The sequence below is a fragment of the Oncorhynchus tshawytscha genome, linkage group LG20 (assembly GCF_018296145.1).
Source record: "Oncorhynchus tshawytscha isolate Ot180627B linkage group LG20, Otsh_v2.0, whole genome shotgun sequence".
NCBI lineage: Eukaryota > Metazoa > Chordata > Actinopteri > Salmoniformes > Salmonidae > Oncorhynchus > Oncorhynchus tshawytscha.
Genome location: NC_056448.1, coordinates 25,300,245 through 25,318,264, shown reverse-complemented (window position 1 = coordinate 25,318,264; position 18,020 = coordinate 25,300,245). Strand labels below are relative to the sequence as shown.

At 45.0% G+C, this 18,020-nt stretch overlaps 1 protein-coding gene across 2 annotated transcripts in view; it reads right to left on the bottom strand.

Annotated features, from left to right (window-relative positions):
• LOC112219942 (syntaxin-binding protein 1) overlaps positions 1-18,020 on the bottom strand; it is a 46,566-nt gene that overhangs the window by 19,420 nt on the left and 9,126 nt on the right. For both annotated transcript variants that reach the window (XM_042302399.1, XM_042302400.1), the window contains exons 2-9: positions 13,520-13,569; positions 8,905-8,986; positions 8,558-8,634; positions 8,340-8,418; positions 7,804-7,907; positions 3,144-3,292; positions 1,894-1,978; positions 1,407-1,537 (exon numbers count right to left, since the gene is read on the bottom strand). In XM_042302399.1, coding sequence (XP_042158333.1) covers positions 1,407-1,537; positions 1,894-1,978; positions 3,144-3,292; positions 7,804-7,907; positions 8,340-8,418; positions 8,558-8,634; positions 8,905-8,986; positions 13,520-13,569 — 757 coding nt within the window. The remainder of the gene's footprint in view (positions 1-1,406; positions 1,538-1,893; positions 1,979-3,143; positions 3,293-7,803; positions 7,908-8,339; positions 8,419-8,557; positions 8,635-8,904; positions 8,987-13,519; positions 13,570-18,020) is intronic.

Sequence of the window (18,020 nt, the reverse complement as noted above, 5' to 3'; positions counted from 1 at the left end):
GACAGACAGACAGACAGACAGGGGACAGACAGGACAGGGGGACAGGGGGACAGACAGGGGACAGGGGACAGACAGGGGGACAGACAGACAGACAGACAGACAGACAGACAGACAGACAGACAGACAGACAGACAGACAGACAGACAGACATGAATGGACAGTCAGACAGATAGACAGTCAGATAGACAGTCAGACAGTCAGACAGATCGACAGACAGACGGACATGAATGGACAGTCAGACAAATAGACAGACAGACAGACAGACATGAATGGACAGAGACAGACAGACAGACAGACAGACAGACAGACAGACAGACAGACAGACAGACATGAAGACAGACAGACAGACATGAATGGACAGTCAGACAGACAGACAGTCAGACAGACAGTCAGACAGTCAGACAGACAGACAGACAGACAGACAGACATGAATGGACAGTCAGACAAACAGACAGACAGACAGACAGACATGAATGGACAGAGACAGACAGACAGACAGACAGACAGACAGACAGACATGAATGGACAGACAGACAGACAGACATGAATGGACAGAGACAGACAGACAGACAGACAGACATGAATGGACAGACAGACAGACAGACAGACAGACAGACAGACAGACAGACAGACAGACAGACAGGGGACAGACAGACAGACAGACAGACAGACAGACAGACAGACAGACAGGGACAGAGAAGACAGACAGACAGACAGACAGACAGACAGACAGACAGACAGACAGACAGACAGACAGACAGACAGACAGACAGACAGACAGGGGAGAGACAGACAGACAGACAGACAGGGACAGACAGACAGACAGACAGACAGGGGGAGAGACAGACAGACAGGGGGGAGACAGACAGACAGACAGGGGGAGAGACAGACAGACAGGGGAGAGACAGACAGACAGACAGGGGGAGAGACAAAGATAAATTGGATCTATACATAAAAACAGGCAAAAGCACTTCAGGTATATTTACTGTAATCAACTTTAGCAACATTATGTCACTTTCTAGACTACAGAAACTCTAGCACATAGGATTTCCAGCACAACCAAGGATTTCAACACAAAACCAAACGAGATTCCAAAGCTATTCTTCGAACCTGGCACAGATGCTCGAGTCCTGAATGTGTGTGGATGAGAAAGGTACTCTGATCAAAGTCTCTAGTGATCTAAAACATCACAGACGATTACCTTGTAGTGAACGTTTTGTGGGCGCTACAGCAGCCCTCCCTGAACTGTTTGTGTTCTTCTATTTACAGTAGTTACACCTAAACCTTAGCAGCTAGCTAGGCCTCAGCCTGTCTGTTTCCTTGGAGACAGCTGAAGACAGGGATGTGAATACAGAAACACACACACAGTGGAAAATGCACACACATACACACATGCACACACGTACCTGTAGACGTCGTTTTCGATGGGCAGCAGGTCGTAGCCCATGGCCTGGAAGGTGAGCTCATGCAGGACGGGGGAGACGGGGTCAAATGCCCTGTCCAGGATGATCAGCTGAGAACGAGCCTTATCAGGACCCTGGAGAGAAAGTAGGATGGAGAGACGGAGGAGGGGTAGAGGAGAGAGATGCAGATTCACTCTGTGTCTTGATAGCTCCTACATGAAAGATGTATGTAGTATAAATAATAATAGTAATACATTTCATTTATAACACGTTTTTCATTGAAAGACAATTACAAAGTGCCACAGTGAGTGCAAGATGGGATATTTTGTAGCATGGTGCTTGTTAAAGTAGCACACGATAACAATATATTTCAGTTTAGTATCTGCTTCTATGTTCTCATATTTTCACTGCTAAAACATTTCCTTCTGCCTCTCATTTTGTTATCTATTAAGCACTCTCCCCTATTTCCCTCGTTCCATCCCTGCCTCACCTCTCCCATGGTGGGGTCATCAGCCTTGTAGGCATCCAGTTTGTCCTGCAACAGCTGGGCCAGGGTGGCATTGTCTTTGTACTCACTGATAGAGAGAGATAGAGACAGACAGACAGACAGACAGACAGACAGAGACAGATTCTGAAAACTGAAAATATGAGAGGTTGTCTCCCTCATGTCAATGAGAGGTTGTCTCCCTCATGTCAATGAGAGTTTACCTCCCTCCTGTCAATGAGAGGTTGTCTCCCTACTGTCAATGAGAGGTTGTCCTCCTCCTGTCAATGAGAGTTGTCTCCCTCCTGTCCCTCCTGTCAATGAGAGGTTACCTCCCTCCTGTCAATGAGAGTTTACTCCCCTCCTGTCAATGAGAGTTGTCTCCCTCCTTAGGTTGTCTCCCTCCTGTCTCCCTCCTGTCAATGAGAGGTTGGTTGTCTCCCTCCTGTCTCCCTCCTGTCAATGAGAGGTTAGGTTGTCTCCCTCCTGTCAATGAGAGTTGTCTCCCTCCTGTTAGGTTGTCTCCCTCCTGTCAATGAGAGGTTACCTCCCTCCTGTCAATGAGAGGTTGTCTCCCTCCTGTCAATGAGAGGTTGTCTCCCTCCTGTCAATGAGAGGTTGTCTCCCTCCTGTCAATGAGAGGTTGTCTCCCTCCTGTCAATGAGAGGTTGTCTCCCTCCTGTCAATGAGAGGTTACCTCCCTCCTGTCAATGAGAGGTTGTCTCCCTCCTGTCAATGAGAGGTTGTCTCCCTCCTGTCAATGAGAGGTTGTCTCCCTCCTGTCAATGAGAGTTTACCTCCCTCCTGTCAATGAGAGGTTGTCTCCCTCCTGTCAATGAGAGGTTACCTCCCTCCTGTCAATGAGAGGTTTTCTCCCTCCTGTCAATGAGAGGTTACCTCCCTTCTGTCAATGAGGTATTTTCTACCTCCTGTCAATGAGAGGTTTTCTCCCTTCTGTCAATGATATGGGCGGCAGGTAGGCTACTGGTTAGAGCATTGGGCCAGTAACCGAAAGGTTGCTAGATCGAATCCCTGAGCTGATAAGGTAAAAATCTGTCGTTCTGCCCCTGAACAGGCAGTTAACCCACTGTTCCTAGGCCGTCAGTGTTTGTTCTTAACTGACTTGCCTAGATAAATGAAAGGATGGCACCCTATTATTTACATAGTGTACTACGTTTGACCAGTGCCCAGAAGTACACTATATAGGAATAGGGTGACATTTGGGACGCAGTCATGTTTGTGTCCCTGTGGCTCACCCTCGGTATCTAACAGCAGGGTACTCCTTCAGGGTGGCGCACAGGGTGGCCAGCTGGTCTGCCAGCCTCTCCATCACTGGGTTCTTCAGCTGGGTCTTATGGGGGCTGTAGAAACTCTGGAAGGCATCCGGGTTGTCCAAAGAGTACACCTGCACACACACACGCGTACACACACACACACGCACGCACGCACACACACACAATCAAATTTAATCAATAAAATGTTAGTTGTATAGTGCTTTATGTAAGCAGAGCAGACATTGGCAGGGAAAAGAGCATCATTCTCTAGCCAACTGGATTGTTGATAAGCTCAGTTTTATAGAAGATAGTTATCATGCACACTACCAAGCTTACCACAGTTGTGGTACTGGGAGTTACTGCCCCAAAAAATGCATCTAACATTGTCTTGAAAGGGGTACAGTGTCATACCGAAACGTCGACCACAATAAATGTGCAGAGGTCAAATGTATGTGTGTGTGTGTATGTGTGTGTGTGTGTATGTGTGTGTGTGTGTATGTGTGTGTGTGTGTGTGTGTGTATGTGTGTGTGTGTGTGTGTATGTGTATGTGTGTGTGGGTGTGTGTGTGTGTGTGTGTGTGTGTGTGTGTGTGTGTGTGTGTGTGTGTGTGTGTGTGTGTGTGTGTGTGTGTGTGTGTGTGTGTGTGTGTGTGGGTGTATGTGTATGTGTGTGTGTGTATGTGTGTGTGTGTGTGTGTGTGTGTGTGTGTGTGTGGGTGTGTGTGTGTGTGTGTGTGTGTGTGTGTGTGTGTATGTGTGTGTGTGTGTGTGTATGTGTGTGTGTGTGTGTATGTGTGTGTGGGTGTGGGTGTGTGTGTATGTGTGTGTGTGTGTGTGTGTGTGTGTGTGTGTGTGTGTGTGTGTGTGTGTGTGTGTGTGTGTGTGTGTGTGTGTGTGTGTGTGTGTGTGTGTGTGTGTGTGTTATCATTTTTCTACAAGGCTAAGTTCTATACCATACAGTTACACTGTATATTATGTTCTAAGGATTGTGATGGTGTAATCATTTGATAGCAACAACAGAGTATTTTCTATCTAGGTTTCCTGTTTTGTACTACTGGCCTACTCTGGGTCTTTCTGAGGGCAAAATCAGGCCTCCTAGCTTCTGTATGTGTGTATGAGCTGATATTCAGTGACAGTGCCTAGACTATGGCCTTTCCTTCTTGCCTTTGTCTCTGCTGCAGTCCTCTCTTCTCCTCTCCTCCCCCACCCTTCATCAAATTCACTGTCTGTATCTCCTCTCTTCTGTCCTTTCTCTCTCCTCTCCTTCGCCATTCCTCTACCATTCCTCTTCTCTCCCCTCCTCCACTCTACTTTTCTCTTTCCCCTCCTTTACCTCTCCTTCTCCTCTCCTCTCCCCTTCCTATAGAACACATCCACCCACCCTGTGGCCCCATCTGTCCAAGGTCACATGACCACCCTTCTGCTGTGCATATGGGTCCCTCTCCTTGCCCCACTCCTATTGGCTGCCGTATGGTGCGGGGAGGCTGAGGGAGCCAATGAGGCGGGGACCTTAGACAGGCTTATGAGGCAGCATTTCGCCAGGAGCAAAAACCTATGGCTCTGAAATAATCATCTGAGACAGGATGGGCAAAGCATCGTCAGCCAGCCAGAGAGCTGTGAGTAGTTCTGGAGTAGTCTATCAGTAAACAGTCTATCAGTAAACAACCCTTAGCTCACTGGTGACTCACACAGTCAGTCTACGTCCCAAGTAGCACCCTATTCCCGATATAGTGTGCCCTGGTCAAAAGTAGTGCACTATAAAGGGAATAGTGTGTACCATTTGGCAGACTCCGTCAGCTGTGTGTTAAAGCTGCCGTGGCTCTGGGGATAAAGGGACCTAGGTGGCTGGATATGTCTTTCTCTCTTCTCTCTTTCTTGTTTTCATCGCTCCCTTTTTCTTCCTATCCCTATGTGCTTTCCTTGCTATCTATCCATCTATTTAGGGCTGGGTATTGCCAGAGACCTCTCAATACGATATTATCACAATACTTCGGTGCCGATACAGTATGTATTACCATTCTCACTATTCTATATGAATTGTGATTCGATACAGTGATTTTATTGCGATTTGATGTTCCAAACATATTGTTCACCATTTGTCTGCTTCAGAGGGACAAGGGAGAGCCATGAGAAGATGGGTTTTAGATCAGTCATGGAAATCAAAGAGCTGAAAACAAATTGGCTCCCTATTTAAATAGAAGATATTGGAGTTTTGGTGCAGGTACAGTCAAGTAGCACAAACATGATATTGTACAAACGATACGACATATAATGAAGAATAATATCCCGATATGTAACTGCATGATTTTTCCCCCCATCACTACTATATATATATATGTATATATATATATGATTCTCTTTACTGATATCCGTCCATACCCATTTCTGTCTGTCTCCATCTCTTTCTGATCCTCTCTCTTCACTTACAGCATTTCACAATCTCTCTCTCCCTCCTACCTTTCTCCATCTCAATCGATCTCTCTGGCTATTCTAGGATCTCTGTATCTTGCGCTTGTATTTTTTCTACTATTTAAATTCTGCATCGTTGGGAACATTTCACTGCTAGTCTACACCTTATTTACGAAGCATGTGACAAATACAATGTGATTTGATTTTCTCTGCTTAACTCTTTCTGGATTGATCAATCTCCCTCCATCTCCATATCTCTCTGTTTCTCTCCCTCCGTCTGTTTCTCTCTCCCCCCGCTTCTCTCTCTCCCTCCGCTTCTCTCTCTCCCTCTGTCTCTCTCCCTCTGTCTTTCTCCATCTGTCTCTCTCCCTCTGTCTCTCTCCCTCTGTCTCTCTCCCTCTGTCTCTCTCCCTCTGTCTCTCTCCCTCTGTCTCTCTCCATCTGTCTCTCTCCCTCTGTCTTTCTCCCTCTGTCTTTCTCCCTCTGTCTTTCTCCCTCTGTCTCTCTCCCTCTGTCTCTCTCCCTCTGTCTCTCTCCCTCTGTCTTTCTCCCTCTGTCTCTCTCCCTCTGTCTCTCTCCCTCTGTCTTTCTCCCTCTGTCTTTCTCCCTCTGTCTCTCTCCCTCTGTCTCTCTCCCTCTGTCTTTCTCCCTCTGTCTTTCTCCCTCTGTCTTTCTCCCTCTGTCTCTCTCCCTCTGTCTCTCTCCCTCTCTCCCTCTGTCTCTCTCCCTCTGTCTCTCTCCCCCTCTGTCTCTCTCCCTCTGTCTCTCTCCCTCTGTCTCTCTCCCTCTGTCTCTCCCTCTGTCTGTCTCTCCCTCTGTCTCTCTCCCTCTGTCTTTCTCCCTCTGTCTTTCTCCCTCTGTCTCTCTCCCTCTGTCTCTCTCTGTCTCTCTCCCTCTGTCTCTCTCTCCCTCTGTCTCTCTCCCTCTGTCTCTCTCCCTCTGTCTCTCTCCCTCTGTCTCTCTCCCTCTGTCTCTCTCCCTCTGTCTCTCTCCCTCTGTCTTTCTCCCTCTGTTCTCCCTCTGTCTCTCTCCCTCTGTCTCTCTCCCTCTGTCTCTCTCCCTCTGTCTTTCTCCCTCTGTCTCTCTCCCTCCCTCTGTCTCTCTCCCTCTGTCTTTCTCCCTCTGTCTTTCTCCCTCTGTTTCTCCCTCTGTCTTTCTCTGTCCTCTGTCTCTCTCTCCCTCTGTCTCTCTCCCTCTGTCTTTCTCCCTCTGTCTTTCTCCCTCTGTCTTTCTCCCTCTGTCTCTCTCCCTCTGTCTGTCTCTCTCCCTCTGTCTCTCTCCCTCTGTCTCTCTCCCTCTGTCTCTCTCCCTCTGTCTCTCTCCCTCTGTCTTTCTCCCTCTGTCTTTCTCCCTCTGTCTCCCTCTGTCTCTCCCTCTGTCTCTCTCCCTCTGTCTCTCTCCCTCTGTCTCTCTCCCTCTGTCTCTCTCCCTCTGTCTCTCTCCCTCTGTCTCTCTCCCTCTCTGTCTCTCTCCCTCTGTCTCTCTCCCTCTGTCTTTCTCCCTCTGTCTCTCTCCCTCTGTCTCTCTCCCTCTGTTTTTCTCCATCCCTCTGTCTGTTTCTCTCTCTCCCTCTGTTTCTCTCCCTCCCTCTGTTTCTCTCTCTCTTTCCCTGCCCTTGTTTCTCTCTCCCCCTCTGTTTCTCTGTCTCTCTCCCTCTGTTTCCCTCCTCCCTCTGTCTTTTTCTCCCTCTCTCTCCCTCTGTTTCTCTCCCTCCCTCTGTTTCTCTCCCTCCCTCTGTTTCTCTCTCTCTTTCCCTCCCTCTGTTTCTCTCTCTCTTTCCCTCCCTCTGTTTCTCTCTCTTTCCCTCCCTCTGTTTCTCTCTCTTTCCCTCCCTCTGTTTCTCTATCTTTCTCCCTCTGTTTTTCTCCCTCACTCTGTTTCTCTCTCCTCCTCCCTCTGTTTTTCTCCCTCCCTCTGTTTTTCTCCTCCCTCTGTTTCTCTTTTCTGTTTCTCTCCCTCCCTCTGTTTTTCTCCTCCTCCTCCCTCTGTTTTCTCCCTCCCTATGTTTCTTCTCTCTCCCTCCCTCTGTTTTCTCTCCCTCCCTCTGTTTCTCTCCCTCCCTCTGTTTCTCTCCCTCCCTCTGTTTCTCTTTCTCTTTCCCTCCCTCTGTTTCTCTCCCTCCCTCTGTTTCTCTCTCTCTTTCCCTCCCTCTGTTTCTCTCTCTCTTTCCCTCCCTCTGTTTCTCTCTCTCTCTTTCCCTCCCTCTGTTTCTCTCCCTCCCTCTGTTTAGTACCTGTGATTCGTAGGGCAGGAAGGCGATGTTGATCTCAGTCAGGGTCTTGATGGATTTGGAAGCACGGCTCTTTACTAACTCGTTGAACAGTGGGTCCGGGCAGGCTGAAACAGGGAGAGGTTGATGTGAGTTTCAGTGCTGGTTCTGTGTGGCTCATCTGGTAGAGCATGGCACCTGCAACATCCGGATTGTGAGTTTGATTCCTGCTGGGGCCCCACATATGAAAATGTATGCACACACTACTTACTGTAAGAGGCTTTTCATACGATTATGTTGGTGAAATTCAGAGCGATTTTCTATTTTGGATGTCTAGATCAACTCCGTTTTGTAATAAATTGAACAGTGAAAAAAAGTATTCTCTTTGGTTACACATTATTCCTTCCATGAAACCCTTTAACCAACATCACAGCCCTCTCCACCAGGAATGAATGGCTGTGAGAGTATTCAATGATTGGCTGTGGCTGCGTCTGTGGTTGCATTTAATGACCTGTGTAGTGAATCTGTGTAGTGGAAAGGCTCCTCAGGTATCTACTCACAGTCAGTGAAGAAGACGTGGGCTGCTTTGTATTTGGCTGAATGGGGGTCTTTGAAATCGCCAATCAAGGTCTGCACGGACTGGAAAATTAAGGATACAAGATAGTGAGGTGTTTGTGTGTGTGTGTGTGTGTGTGTGTGTGTGTGTGTGTGTGTGTGTGTGTGTGTGTGTGTGTGTGTGTGTGTGTGTGTGTGTGTGTGTGTGTGTGTGTGTGCGTACCTTGTCCGTGGGGGTAATCAGGTAAATGGCCTCCAGGGTGGGAAGAGGCTCTCGCCGTTTGTTTATGTCCTCCACAACTAGAGAGAGAGAAAATAAACAGAAGGGAGAGATGTGGTTATATCATGTTTACTGAATGCTGAGCCATGTTTACCAAATGGTAGCTACAGTCAGAGATGAAGAGGCAAAGCAAGAGGGTTCAATCTCATCATAATCTGTCCACAATAAGTAAACCGATAAGCAGACTGCCTGTCTTCCGGCCTTTGGAACAACAACTCTCATTAAGGCGGAGACCAGACCATTTCGTCATCATATACAGTATCTTTGCTGCAGTGCTAACAATGGCTTACTGGTGATGCCATCTGACATGATGTCTGTCATCTTGCAGCAGGAGGACAGCATCCTCATGCTCAGCTGGTCCACAATCAGCGCCTGAGACAGGAAGAGAAACCAATGAGAAACCAGGGAGAGTGAGATACACGAAAGAGTTAGTCAGAGGCTTCAGAAAACAAAGGCTCTAAACATGTTGACTTTTAACATTGGTAGCACTGGGGCACCCAACTTTTAAAGGTTAGAAGCACCTGACTAAACAGGATTCAGGAGCACCAGAAAAAGAGCCTACATTAGGCCAATGTGACTGCTTTTGAAAAACATGTCCTGAAGTAGCTATCCAGGAGCCATTTTCCTTTCTTCCAGTGCCATCTGAAACCTAAAACTCATCAAGTTACCAGGTTGTTGGTTACCAAACAAGTCTGCAGCCCGAGTAGTTTTAATACAGCCCATGACATGGTTTATGAAATAGTCAAATGTGACCCGCATATTTGTGAAAAAAAGGCTGTGGCTACAGATCAGTTTGTAACACCCCATTCTGGCATACATCTTCATACTGGTCCTCCATGGGATTCAAGCCCACAATCCTGGCATTGCAAGCACCATGTTCTACCAACTGAGCTACACAGGGTACAAGGCCTCAAAATGCACCATTTTGTTTCTCTCCGTCGCCAACACACTTTCAACACTTGGATAATAAAGCATTGAAAGGCTGACATTGGTTGATTTTCGTTTTTTACGTTTTTTCAAGTTGATTGACTACAAAAGTATTGTCCAACCCATAGGGTATCTCATTGCACCCTTACGTGTCATGTCTTGAAATATGCAGACAGACAGATATTTGATTTATTTCCATTGTAATACCTCTGACAGACAATTTTGTAACGCCACCACCAACTTTTGGACTTTCTAACATTCCCAGAAGGCATGGATCATTATAACCTAATGAAAAATGAACCTGGTAATCTAATTTAATTTACTGCAGGCCTCAGTCCTATGGGTCGAACCTTCTGAATTAATGATTATATTGAAGATAGAAGCCGCCTCTTAACGAGTTCCCGAGAGCCGATTCGTTACCCAACAAAATAACATACATGTATTTTGCCTAATTGTTTTATGACTACAGACAGTAGGTTATTATTGTGCCCTTGTGTTTACCCAAGTTCTCTCTCAACTCAGGGACCACCTGCCAGCCGATTTTTGTTTTGCCCGATGTAGGAGAGAGACTCTCCGAGAGGAGAGAGACTCTCGGACTGAAATATTCACACGACAATTAATTTACCAATAGCTCAGCTAGCTAATGACGTCAGTCAGAGTTGAGTCCTATTGTAAAGTATAGCCTAATGGCCAAAAGGGGCAAACTTGCAATGTATTTGATGCTTAAGTCCTCTAACGTTTTACATTTCAAACTCCTTTACTTTCCTTTCAATACGACAGACCTGATTTGCCCTAACAAAAAATGCATCAACCCCTGCAAATATATACATTTCTTATAATCACATAATAATTCAAATGAAATGAGATGTAGCAAGAGGAGAGAGACTGCATACGCTAAAGACAATCAGAAAGAATGTGTCTTTAACCCTGCATTATAATATGAACAAACGCCAGAAATGAGTGAGTCACTCAGCCCAATGCATATGTTCCTGCTTCTGTTGCCTATTTGAGTGTTTGTTTAATATCCTAGTGATGCTGGGATCACCAAGCCTCACACAATGCAACATGTCAGATAAAGCCATTTCACAAGTCTGTTTTTAAACTGTGCTGTGTATTAAAGGCTTTGCATTCATTCTCATTAGACAGACTCTCTGTTATTACTTATACTGCATTTAATGGGCAGAACAATTGTATTGTAATCTAACAGCCCCTGTTTGTCATGCAACAGTATCTCTTGCACTTTGACAATGATTTGACATGAGGCCTAATTCACACGATATGCCTAAAATACTGATATACACTAGGCTAATAAATAGTCACATTTTCCTTTGGATTATTTCATGAACCTATATCATGTTATCCCTTTGGAGCACATGCAAAAGCGAGTTGTTGAACAGGAGTGACAAAATGTATTACAATTTAATTTGAGTGAACGGAATGAGGAAGATGAAGAAGAAGAGGGTGATTGAATTTAGAACAATAGTGTAAGAATTGCTCTTCCTCTGTAGCTGTTACTTACTACAACTGTTGTTACACTATAAGGTTTTTATTCTAAGAGAAACTAAAATGTTACGTTATATTCTGTTATATTCATAAAATATATGGTTTACTGAATATACGCAAGTGATGTCTGCTGAATTAACAAGTTGATGACGAAGCCATAAAGCCTCAGCTACTAAACACAGATAAATAAACCCCCCCAAAAGGTTTAACATGTTTTCCAGACCAGAGCTATGTGTTTCATTTATTACATTTACCTGTGGAATGTTACCAAATAGATCTCAACAATAGAAAGAAGCATCTGGTGGCAGAGAGTCATGCGGAGAATGGAGTGAAAGTGCACCGTACTGGAAGTACTCAACAAGGCTGTGGGTCAGGTGTAAATGGTTTAGCAGGACAATAGACTCTTGCCGAGTTTAGGGACTTTACATGTATTAATGCGTGTTTGCGCAGCATTTCACTTCACCCATCTGTTTGCATAGCCCACCACATGCACTGTTTTCTAACCACCTCTGGATGGATCCATAACAAGCATTTCTACACTCGCATTAACATCTGCTAACCATGTGTATGTGACAAATAAAATTTGATTTGATTTGATTTGATTAACGAATTACTATGGGAATAAATATCACTGAATGAGAGAAATAGTGGAATAAAGTAGGCTAATGCAATTGATGGCATGAAATTGTTGCATACTGAAACACCCAAAGTCATCCAATTGTTATGATAGGATTTGAAGTGTGTGGTCAACTGGAGTGTGGTCAACTACTTCAGCACCGTTTCACTCTGACAGAGAGACCATTTGTAAAACATTTTGTGTTGCTTGGCAAAACTAGGTTAATTAAAAACCTTGGAATATGCACTTTCCGATAGGGTTTAGCAATCAAAACGTCTTGCCTGCATTGACCTCTGTCGGATTTTATGGAAAAGTAAGCAAGCACCAACAAGCTTCATAAAGATGCCCTCTGATGGTCAAACTAGCATCAACGGCAACAATGTCTGACAGGAACATAGAATGCGTTATGCACTCCAACATGCCATAACATTGTGCAGCATCCTGCAAGCTGCATGCTGCAACTTTTAAATGAGGACCCACTGTACTTTTGGGAATATCTGGACATTGGATCCAAAAACAAACTGGTCACATTCAGGACATAACTTTGTAAGGACTGTGTTTGTCCAAAATGTTTCAATGAAAAAACTGTGACCAGCTCAAACGCTGACTGTTGCGTCAATCGAAACTGGACGTTCTAATCAGAGAGTACACTGCAGGGACCACAGTAGAATGACCACACCAGTTTGAGAGTACACTGCAGGGACCACAGTAGAATGACCACACCAGTTTGAGAGTACACTGCAGGGACCACAGTAGAATGACCACACCAGTTTGAGAGTACACTGCAGGGACCACAGTAGAATGACCACACCAGTTTGAGAGTACACTGCAGGGACCACAGTAGAATGACCACACCAGTTTGAGAGTACACTGCAGGGACCACAGTAGAATGACCACACCAGTTTGAGAGTACACTGCAGGGACAACAGTAGAATGACCACACCAGTTTGAGAGTACACTGCAGGGACCACAGTAGAATGACCACACCAGTTTGAGAGTACACTGCAGGGACCACAGTAGAATGACCACACCAGTTTGAGAGTACACTGCAGGGACCACAGTAGAATGACCACACCAGTTTGAGAGTACACTGCAGGGACCACAGTAGAATGACCACACCAGTTTGAGAGTACACTGCAGGGACCACAGTAGAATGACCAAACCAGTTTGAGAGTACACTGCAAGGACCACAGTAGAATGACCACACCAGTTTGAGAGTACACTGCAGGGACCACAGTGGAATGACCACACCAGTTTGAGAGTACACTGCAGGGACCACAGTAGAATGACCACACCAGTTTGAGAGTACACTGCAGGGACCACAGTAGAATGACCACACCAGTTTGAGAGTACACTGCAGGGACCACAGTAGAATGACCACACCAGTTTGAGAGTACACTGCAGGGACCACAGTAGAATGACCACACCAGTTTGAGAGTACACTGCAGGGACCACAGTAGAATGACCACACCAGTTTGAGAGTACACTGCAGGGACCACAGTAGAATGACCACACCAGTTTGAGAGTACACTGCAGGGACCACAGTAGAATGACCACACCAGTTTGAGAGTACACTGCAGGGACCACAGTAGAATGACCACACCAGTTTGAGAGTACACTGCAGGGACAACAGTAGAATGACCACACCAGTTTGAGAGTACACTGCAGGGACCACAGTAGAATGACCACACCAGTTTGAGAGTACACTGCAGGGACCACAGTAGAATGACCACACCAGTTTGAGAGTACACTGCAGGGACCACAGTAGAATGACCACACCAGTTTGTTGCTAAGTGTCAAAGTGTAAAACAAAGGGGGGAAAAAGGAACACAAGGTGGACTGCAAAAATAAACTCTCACCTTCCATTCCCCCTTCTTCTTCACCTTCTTGATGACATCATTCATAATCTCTGTGAACGAGAAGACAGGAGATGCACAGGTCAGAACAGTATTATTTTCTTCACATGCTCCTTCACTGTGTGTGCATCTGACCAATTTCAGTTGATACAATTCTATTTTTGTTATTTACAATGTCAAAACCCCTAGCATATAGATTTGAGTGTACAGTACAGGTTCATAATATACAGTCATTTTCTCTGTCTGATTTAATTTCCTTGACAGACACTGTTTCCATAGTGATGAGTGACAGTGGAGCACAGGAGACAAAAAAACACTCTCACACTCGTATCTGGGAACAAGGCCGTGAGAAGAGTCATTCCTCTATGGAGGACACACACACGTATGCACCCCCGCCCCCCACATTGGACCAGAACCCAAGGTCTCTGGTTCAAATCCCCGAGCCGACTAGTTAAAAAATCTGTCGATTTGCACTTGAGGAAGGCAGTTAACCCTAAATGTTCCAGGGTTGCTGTCAATAATGGCTGATCCGTAACTACACTCTCCAAGGGTGTCTCAGAGGGAATGGGATTTGCAAAAAGTTCATTTCCAATTCAGGTATAATACACAGTTGTACATGTGTGAAATAGGACAAACGTCAACACCTACATTGTCTGTTCTGCTAGGTCCATACCTAACATTGTCTGTTCTGCTAGGGCCATACCTATAGGTATGTATAGCTTCAGAAAGTATTCATACCCCTTGACTTATTCCACATTTGTTGCGTTACAGCCTGAATTCAAAATGGATACTTTTTTCTCACCCACCTACACACAATACCCCTTAATGACGAAGTGAAAACATGTTTTTAGAAATTTTAGCAAATGTATTGAAAATTAAATACAGAAATGTCTCATTTACATAAGTATTCACCACCCTGAGTCAATACTTTGTAGGAGCACCTTTGGCGGTGATTACAGCTTTGAGTTGTCTTGGGTACGTCTGTATCAGCTTTGCACATCTGGATTTGGGATTTTCTTCCATTCTTCCTTGCAGATTTTCTCAAGCTCTGTTAAGTTAGATGGGGAGTGGCGGTGAACAGCAATCTTCAAGTCTTTCCACAGATGTTCAATGGGATTCAAGTCTGGGCTTTAGCTGGGCCACTCAAGGACTTTGACATTCCTATTCTGAAGTCATTCCAGCATTGCTTTGGCTGTATGCTTGGGGTCATTGTCCTTTTGGAATGTAAATCTTTGCCCCAGTCTAAGGTCGATTGCACTCTGAAGCAGGTTATCATCAAGGATTTGCCTGTATTTGGCTCAATCAAAATGGCTGTTCCCTCTATCCTTATCAGTCTCCCAGTCCCTGCTGCTGAAAAGCATCCCCATAGGATGATGTTGCCATCACCAAGCTTCACGGTAAGGATGGTGTTAGACAGGTTATGAGTTGTGCCCTTGTATTTCTTCAGACATAGCGCTTTGCGTTCCGGCCAAGGAGTTACATTTTTGTGTCATCAGACCACATCGTCTTTTGCCTTTTGCTCTGAGTTTTTCACGTGCCTTTTTGAAAAATCTAGGCGCTAACACGTGCCTTTCCCTTTAGGACTGGCTTCCGTCTGGCCACTCTCCCATAAAGCCCAGATTGTTGAAGTGCTGTAAAGACTGTTGTCCTTCTGGCAGGTTCTCCCATCTCAGCCAAGGAACTCTATAGTTCTGTCTGAGTGGTCACTGAGTTCTTGGTCACCTTCTTGACCAAGGTCCTTCTTGCCCGGTTGCCCAGTTTGGTAGGACGGCCAATTCTAGTTTAAATTTCCCAATGATGGAGACCACTGTGCTCTTGGAAACTTTCAACACTCTAGAAATAGTTGTATACCCTTTCCCAGATATAGGTCTCATAACAATTTTATCTCAGAGACCTACGGGCATTTCTTTGGATTTCATGGTATAGTTTCTGCTCTGACATGCACTGTCAACTGGACCTTATATACACAGGTGTGTTTCTTTCTAAATCACATCCAAACATTTGAATTGGCCACAATTGGACTCCAATCAAGTTGTAGTGACGTCAAGGATGATCAAAGGAAATTGGATGCACCTAAACTCAGTTTAGAGTGCCATACCAAAGGGGTGTGAATACTTATGTAAATTAGATATATCTGTATTCCATTTCCAATAAACTTGCACACATTTCTAAAAACAAGTTTTCCCTTTGTCATTATGGGTTATTTTGTGTAGATGGGTGAGAATGTATTTTAAAAAATATATCCATTTTGAATTCAGGCTGTAACACACAAAAAAAATGTTGGAATAAGTCAAGGGGTATGAATACTTTCTAAAGGCACTGTATTGGACACCATTTTCTTTCATATTTATGTTATGTGCCAAGTGCTTTTAGTGGTCTACGAAGGTATCCACAGTATCAGATAAAGAAGTAATTGGACACGGAGCTAAAAGCCACAAGAGACGAGCAAATCCACAATGCTAAGCAGATCACTGCCTGTGTATTAAATGCTGTCACTGGAGGGAAGGTCTCTGAAAGCATCATGTCTACTCTATCTTACACTGTAGCTAGCAAAATGGAGGGCTGCCTCCACCAATGAGTCAAAATGCATAATGAAATACAGCTCGTCTATTGCCTTCTCATGCAATTCCATTCCAAAATGGACTGAATCTATTTTCACTCCATTACAAGTAAATAAAGAATCAAATGTATTATCCAAAAGAGAAGACACATTTTTGCTAGATGCTAAATTCATTCTCTGAACTTGAAAAAACTACAAATCAATTATTGTTGGTTGACTCAAATTGGCTCTAGTTCTTCTCTGCTGCAGCATGAATAAACTCATCCCATTGGTCATCTGTGGATCAGGCCAAGGCAGGGCCATGTGTGTGTGTGTGTGGCGGAGCCATTATTAGCCTGATCGCTGTTGTTGGCCATCTGGCTGCAGTATTGGGATAAATCCATTTAGGATGACTCTCTTTAACATTTTGCAGTATCCCCATATAAAAACCGCTAAGCCCTTTGGCGCAGTAGTGCCCAACATCTGGGCATACACAGAGATACAGATGGATTATCACAGATTAAACAGGCTGTGTGTGTGAATGTGCTACGTGGAGACTACAGGGCCATTCAGAGAATGAGGGGGATTTGTTGGGTAATTGCTGCCGATAGTAATTCGCAAGGACAACACTCACATGATGACTAAAGGGATAGCTCACCCAATTTACTACATGACATATTGGTTTCCTTGAACCCTGTACACAGTCAAAGGACAAGGTCATTTGGGTGGACTTTCCCTTTAAGCACAGACCACTCAAGGCCAGGGGGTTAGGTCTGTACATAATACAGCACTCCAGCCGTAGATGCACTGATGTCATCATGATGTGACCTCGGTAGGGAAAGAGTCTAATCTTGCAATCTTTGTGGGGAATGGCAGAGAGTGAATCCAAAGTGAATCCTTGATTCAGCTCGTCTATTTCCAGCTCTTTCTAGGCTATGTCACAAGAAACTGTCAGCAAACAGGATGACAGAACTGTAGGAGCACAAGGGATATCCTTCTCTCACTTTCCCTTTTCCTCTGTCCTGTGTGGTTCTCTTTGCCCTCCTATCTTCCCCCTCTCTCTCCCTCATTCAGAAACACAAACTGCCAGTCCACATGACTGCACATAGACATAAAATTAAGTTAGAACCAAAATGGCTGTTTTTTAAGGGCATGGGGTACATACATGTATACTCTCTCTGACTCCCTTCTCCTGAGCTGAGGTATGTGTATGTAAATGACAGAGAGACTGAGGGATAGCCAAAAGACAAACATCAAGATTAACAAAGCACATAGGAGGAAGTGGAAGTGGAGGCTGTTCTGGGGTTGTTCTGGCTCTTCCTTGACCCCTGTGTGGCATAACAATGCAGTCCCAGAGCAGGCAGACTGAGAGGAGGGAAGGAACCTGAACAAACACAGTGGAGCAGCTGTGTCAACTAGCAGAGTAGAGAGGCTCACCGGAGGCACGCAGGAGTCTCCTTCAAATAGGTCTGGTCATATGTTACCAAACATAAATAGTAGAGTTATACAGTATGCAAGCGTTCTGCCCCTGAACAAGGCAGTTAACCCACTGTTCCTAGGCTGTCATTGTAAATAAGAATTTGTTCTTAACTGACTTGCCTAATTAAATAAAGGTTAAATTAAAAAATATATTAAAAAAATTATCAGTGTTTGTGTCAGTCTGTGTCTGTGACCAGACCAGTGTATGGAATTGTCCATTGTGGGATGGGTTGGAACCAGAGCTCTTTCTAGGTGAATCAGGCATAGCTGTCCTCAGCCTGATCCGTGTGTCACTGTAAATACAAAATCAATTTGACATCTCAGAGTTGTTCAAATTAGGGGGATACATAACCCTCACCTGAATCTTGATACTGACTTTTGTCTTCCAAAGTAGAGCAGAGAGAATTGGAATGGGTTAGACACATACAGATGTTCCCCAACCTTCCACCTCACACAGGAAGGCAGTACTCTGTGTTCACAGCATAC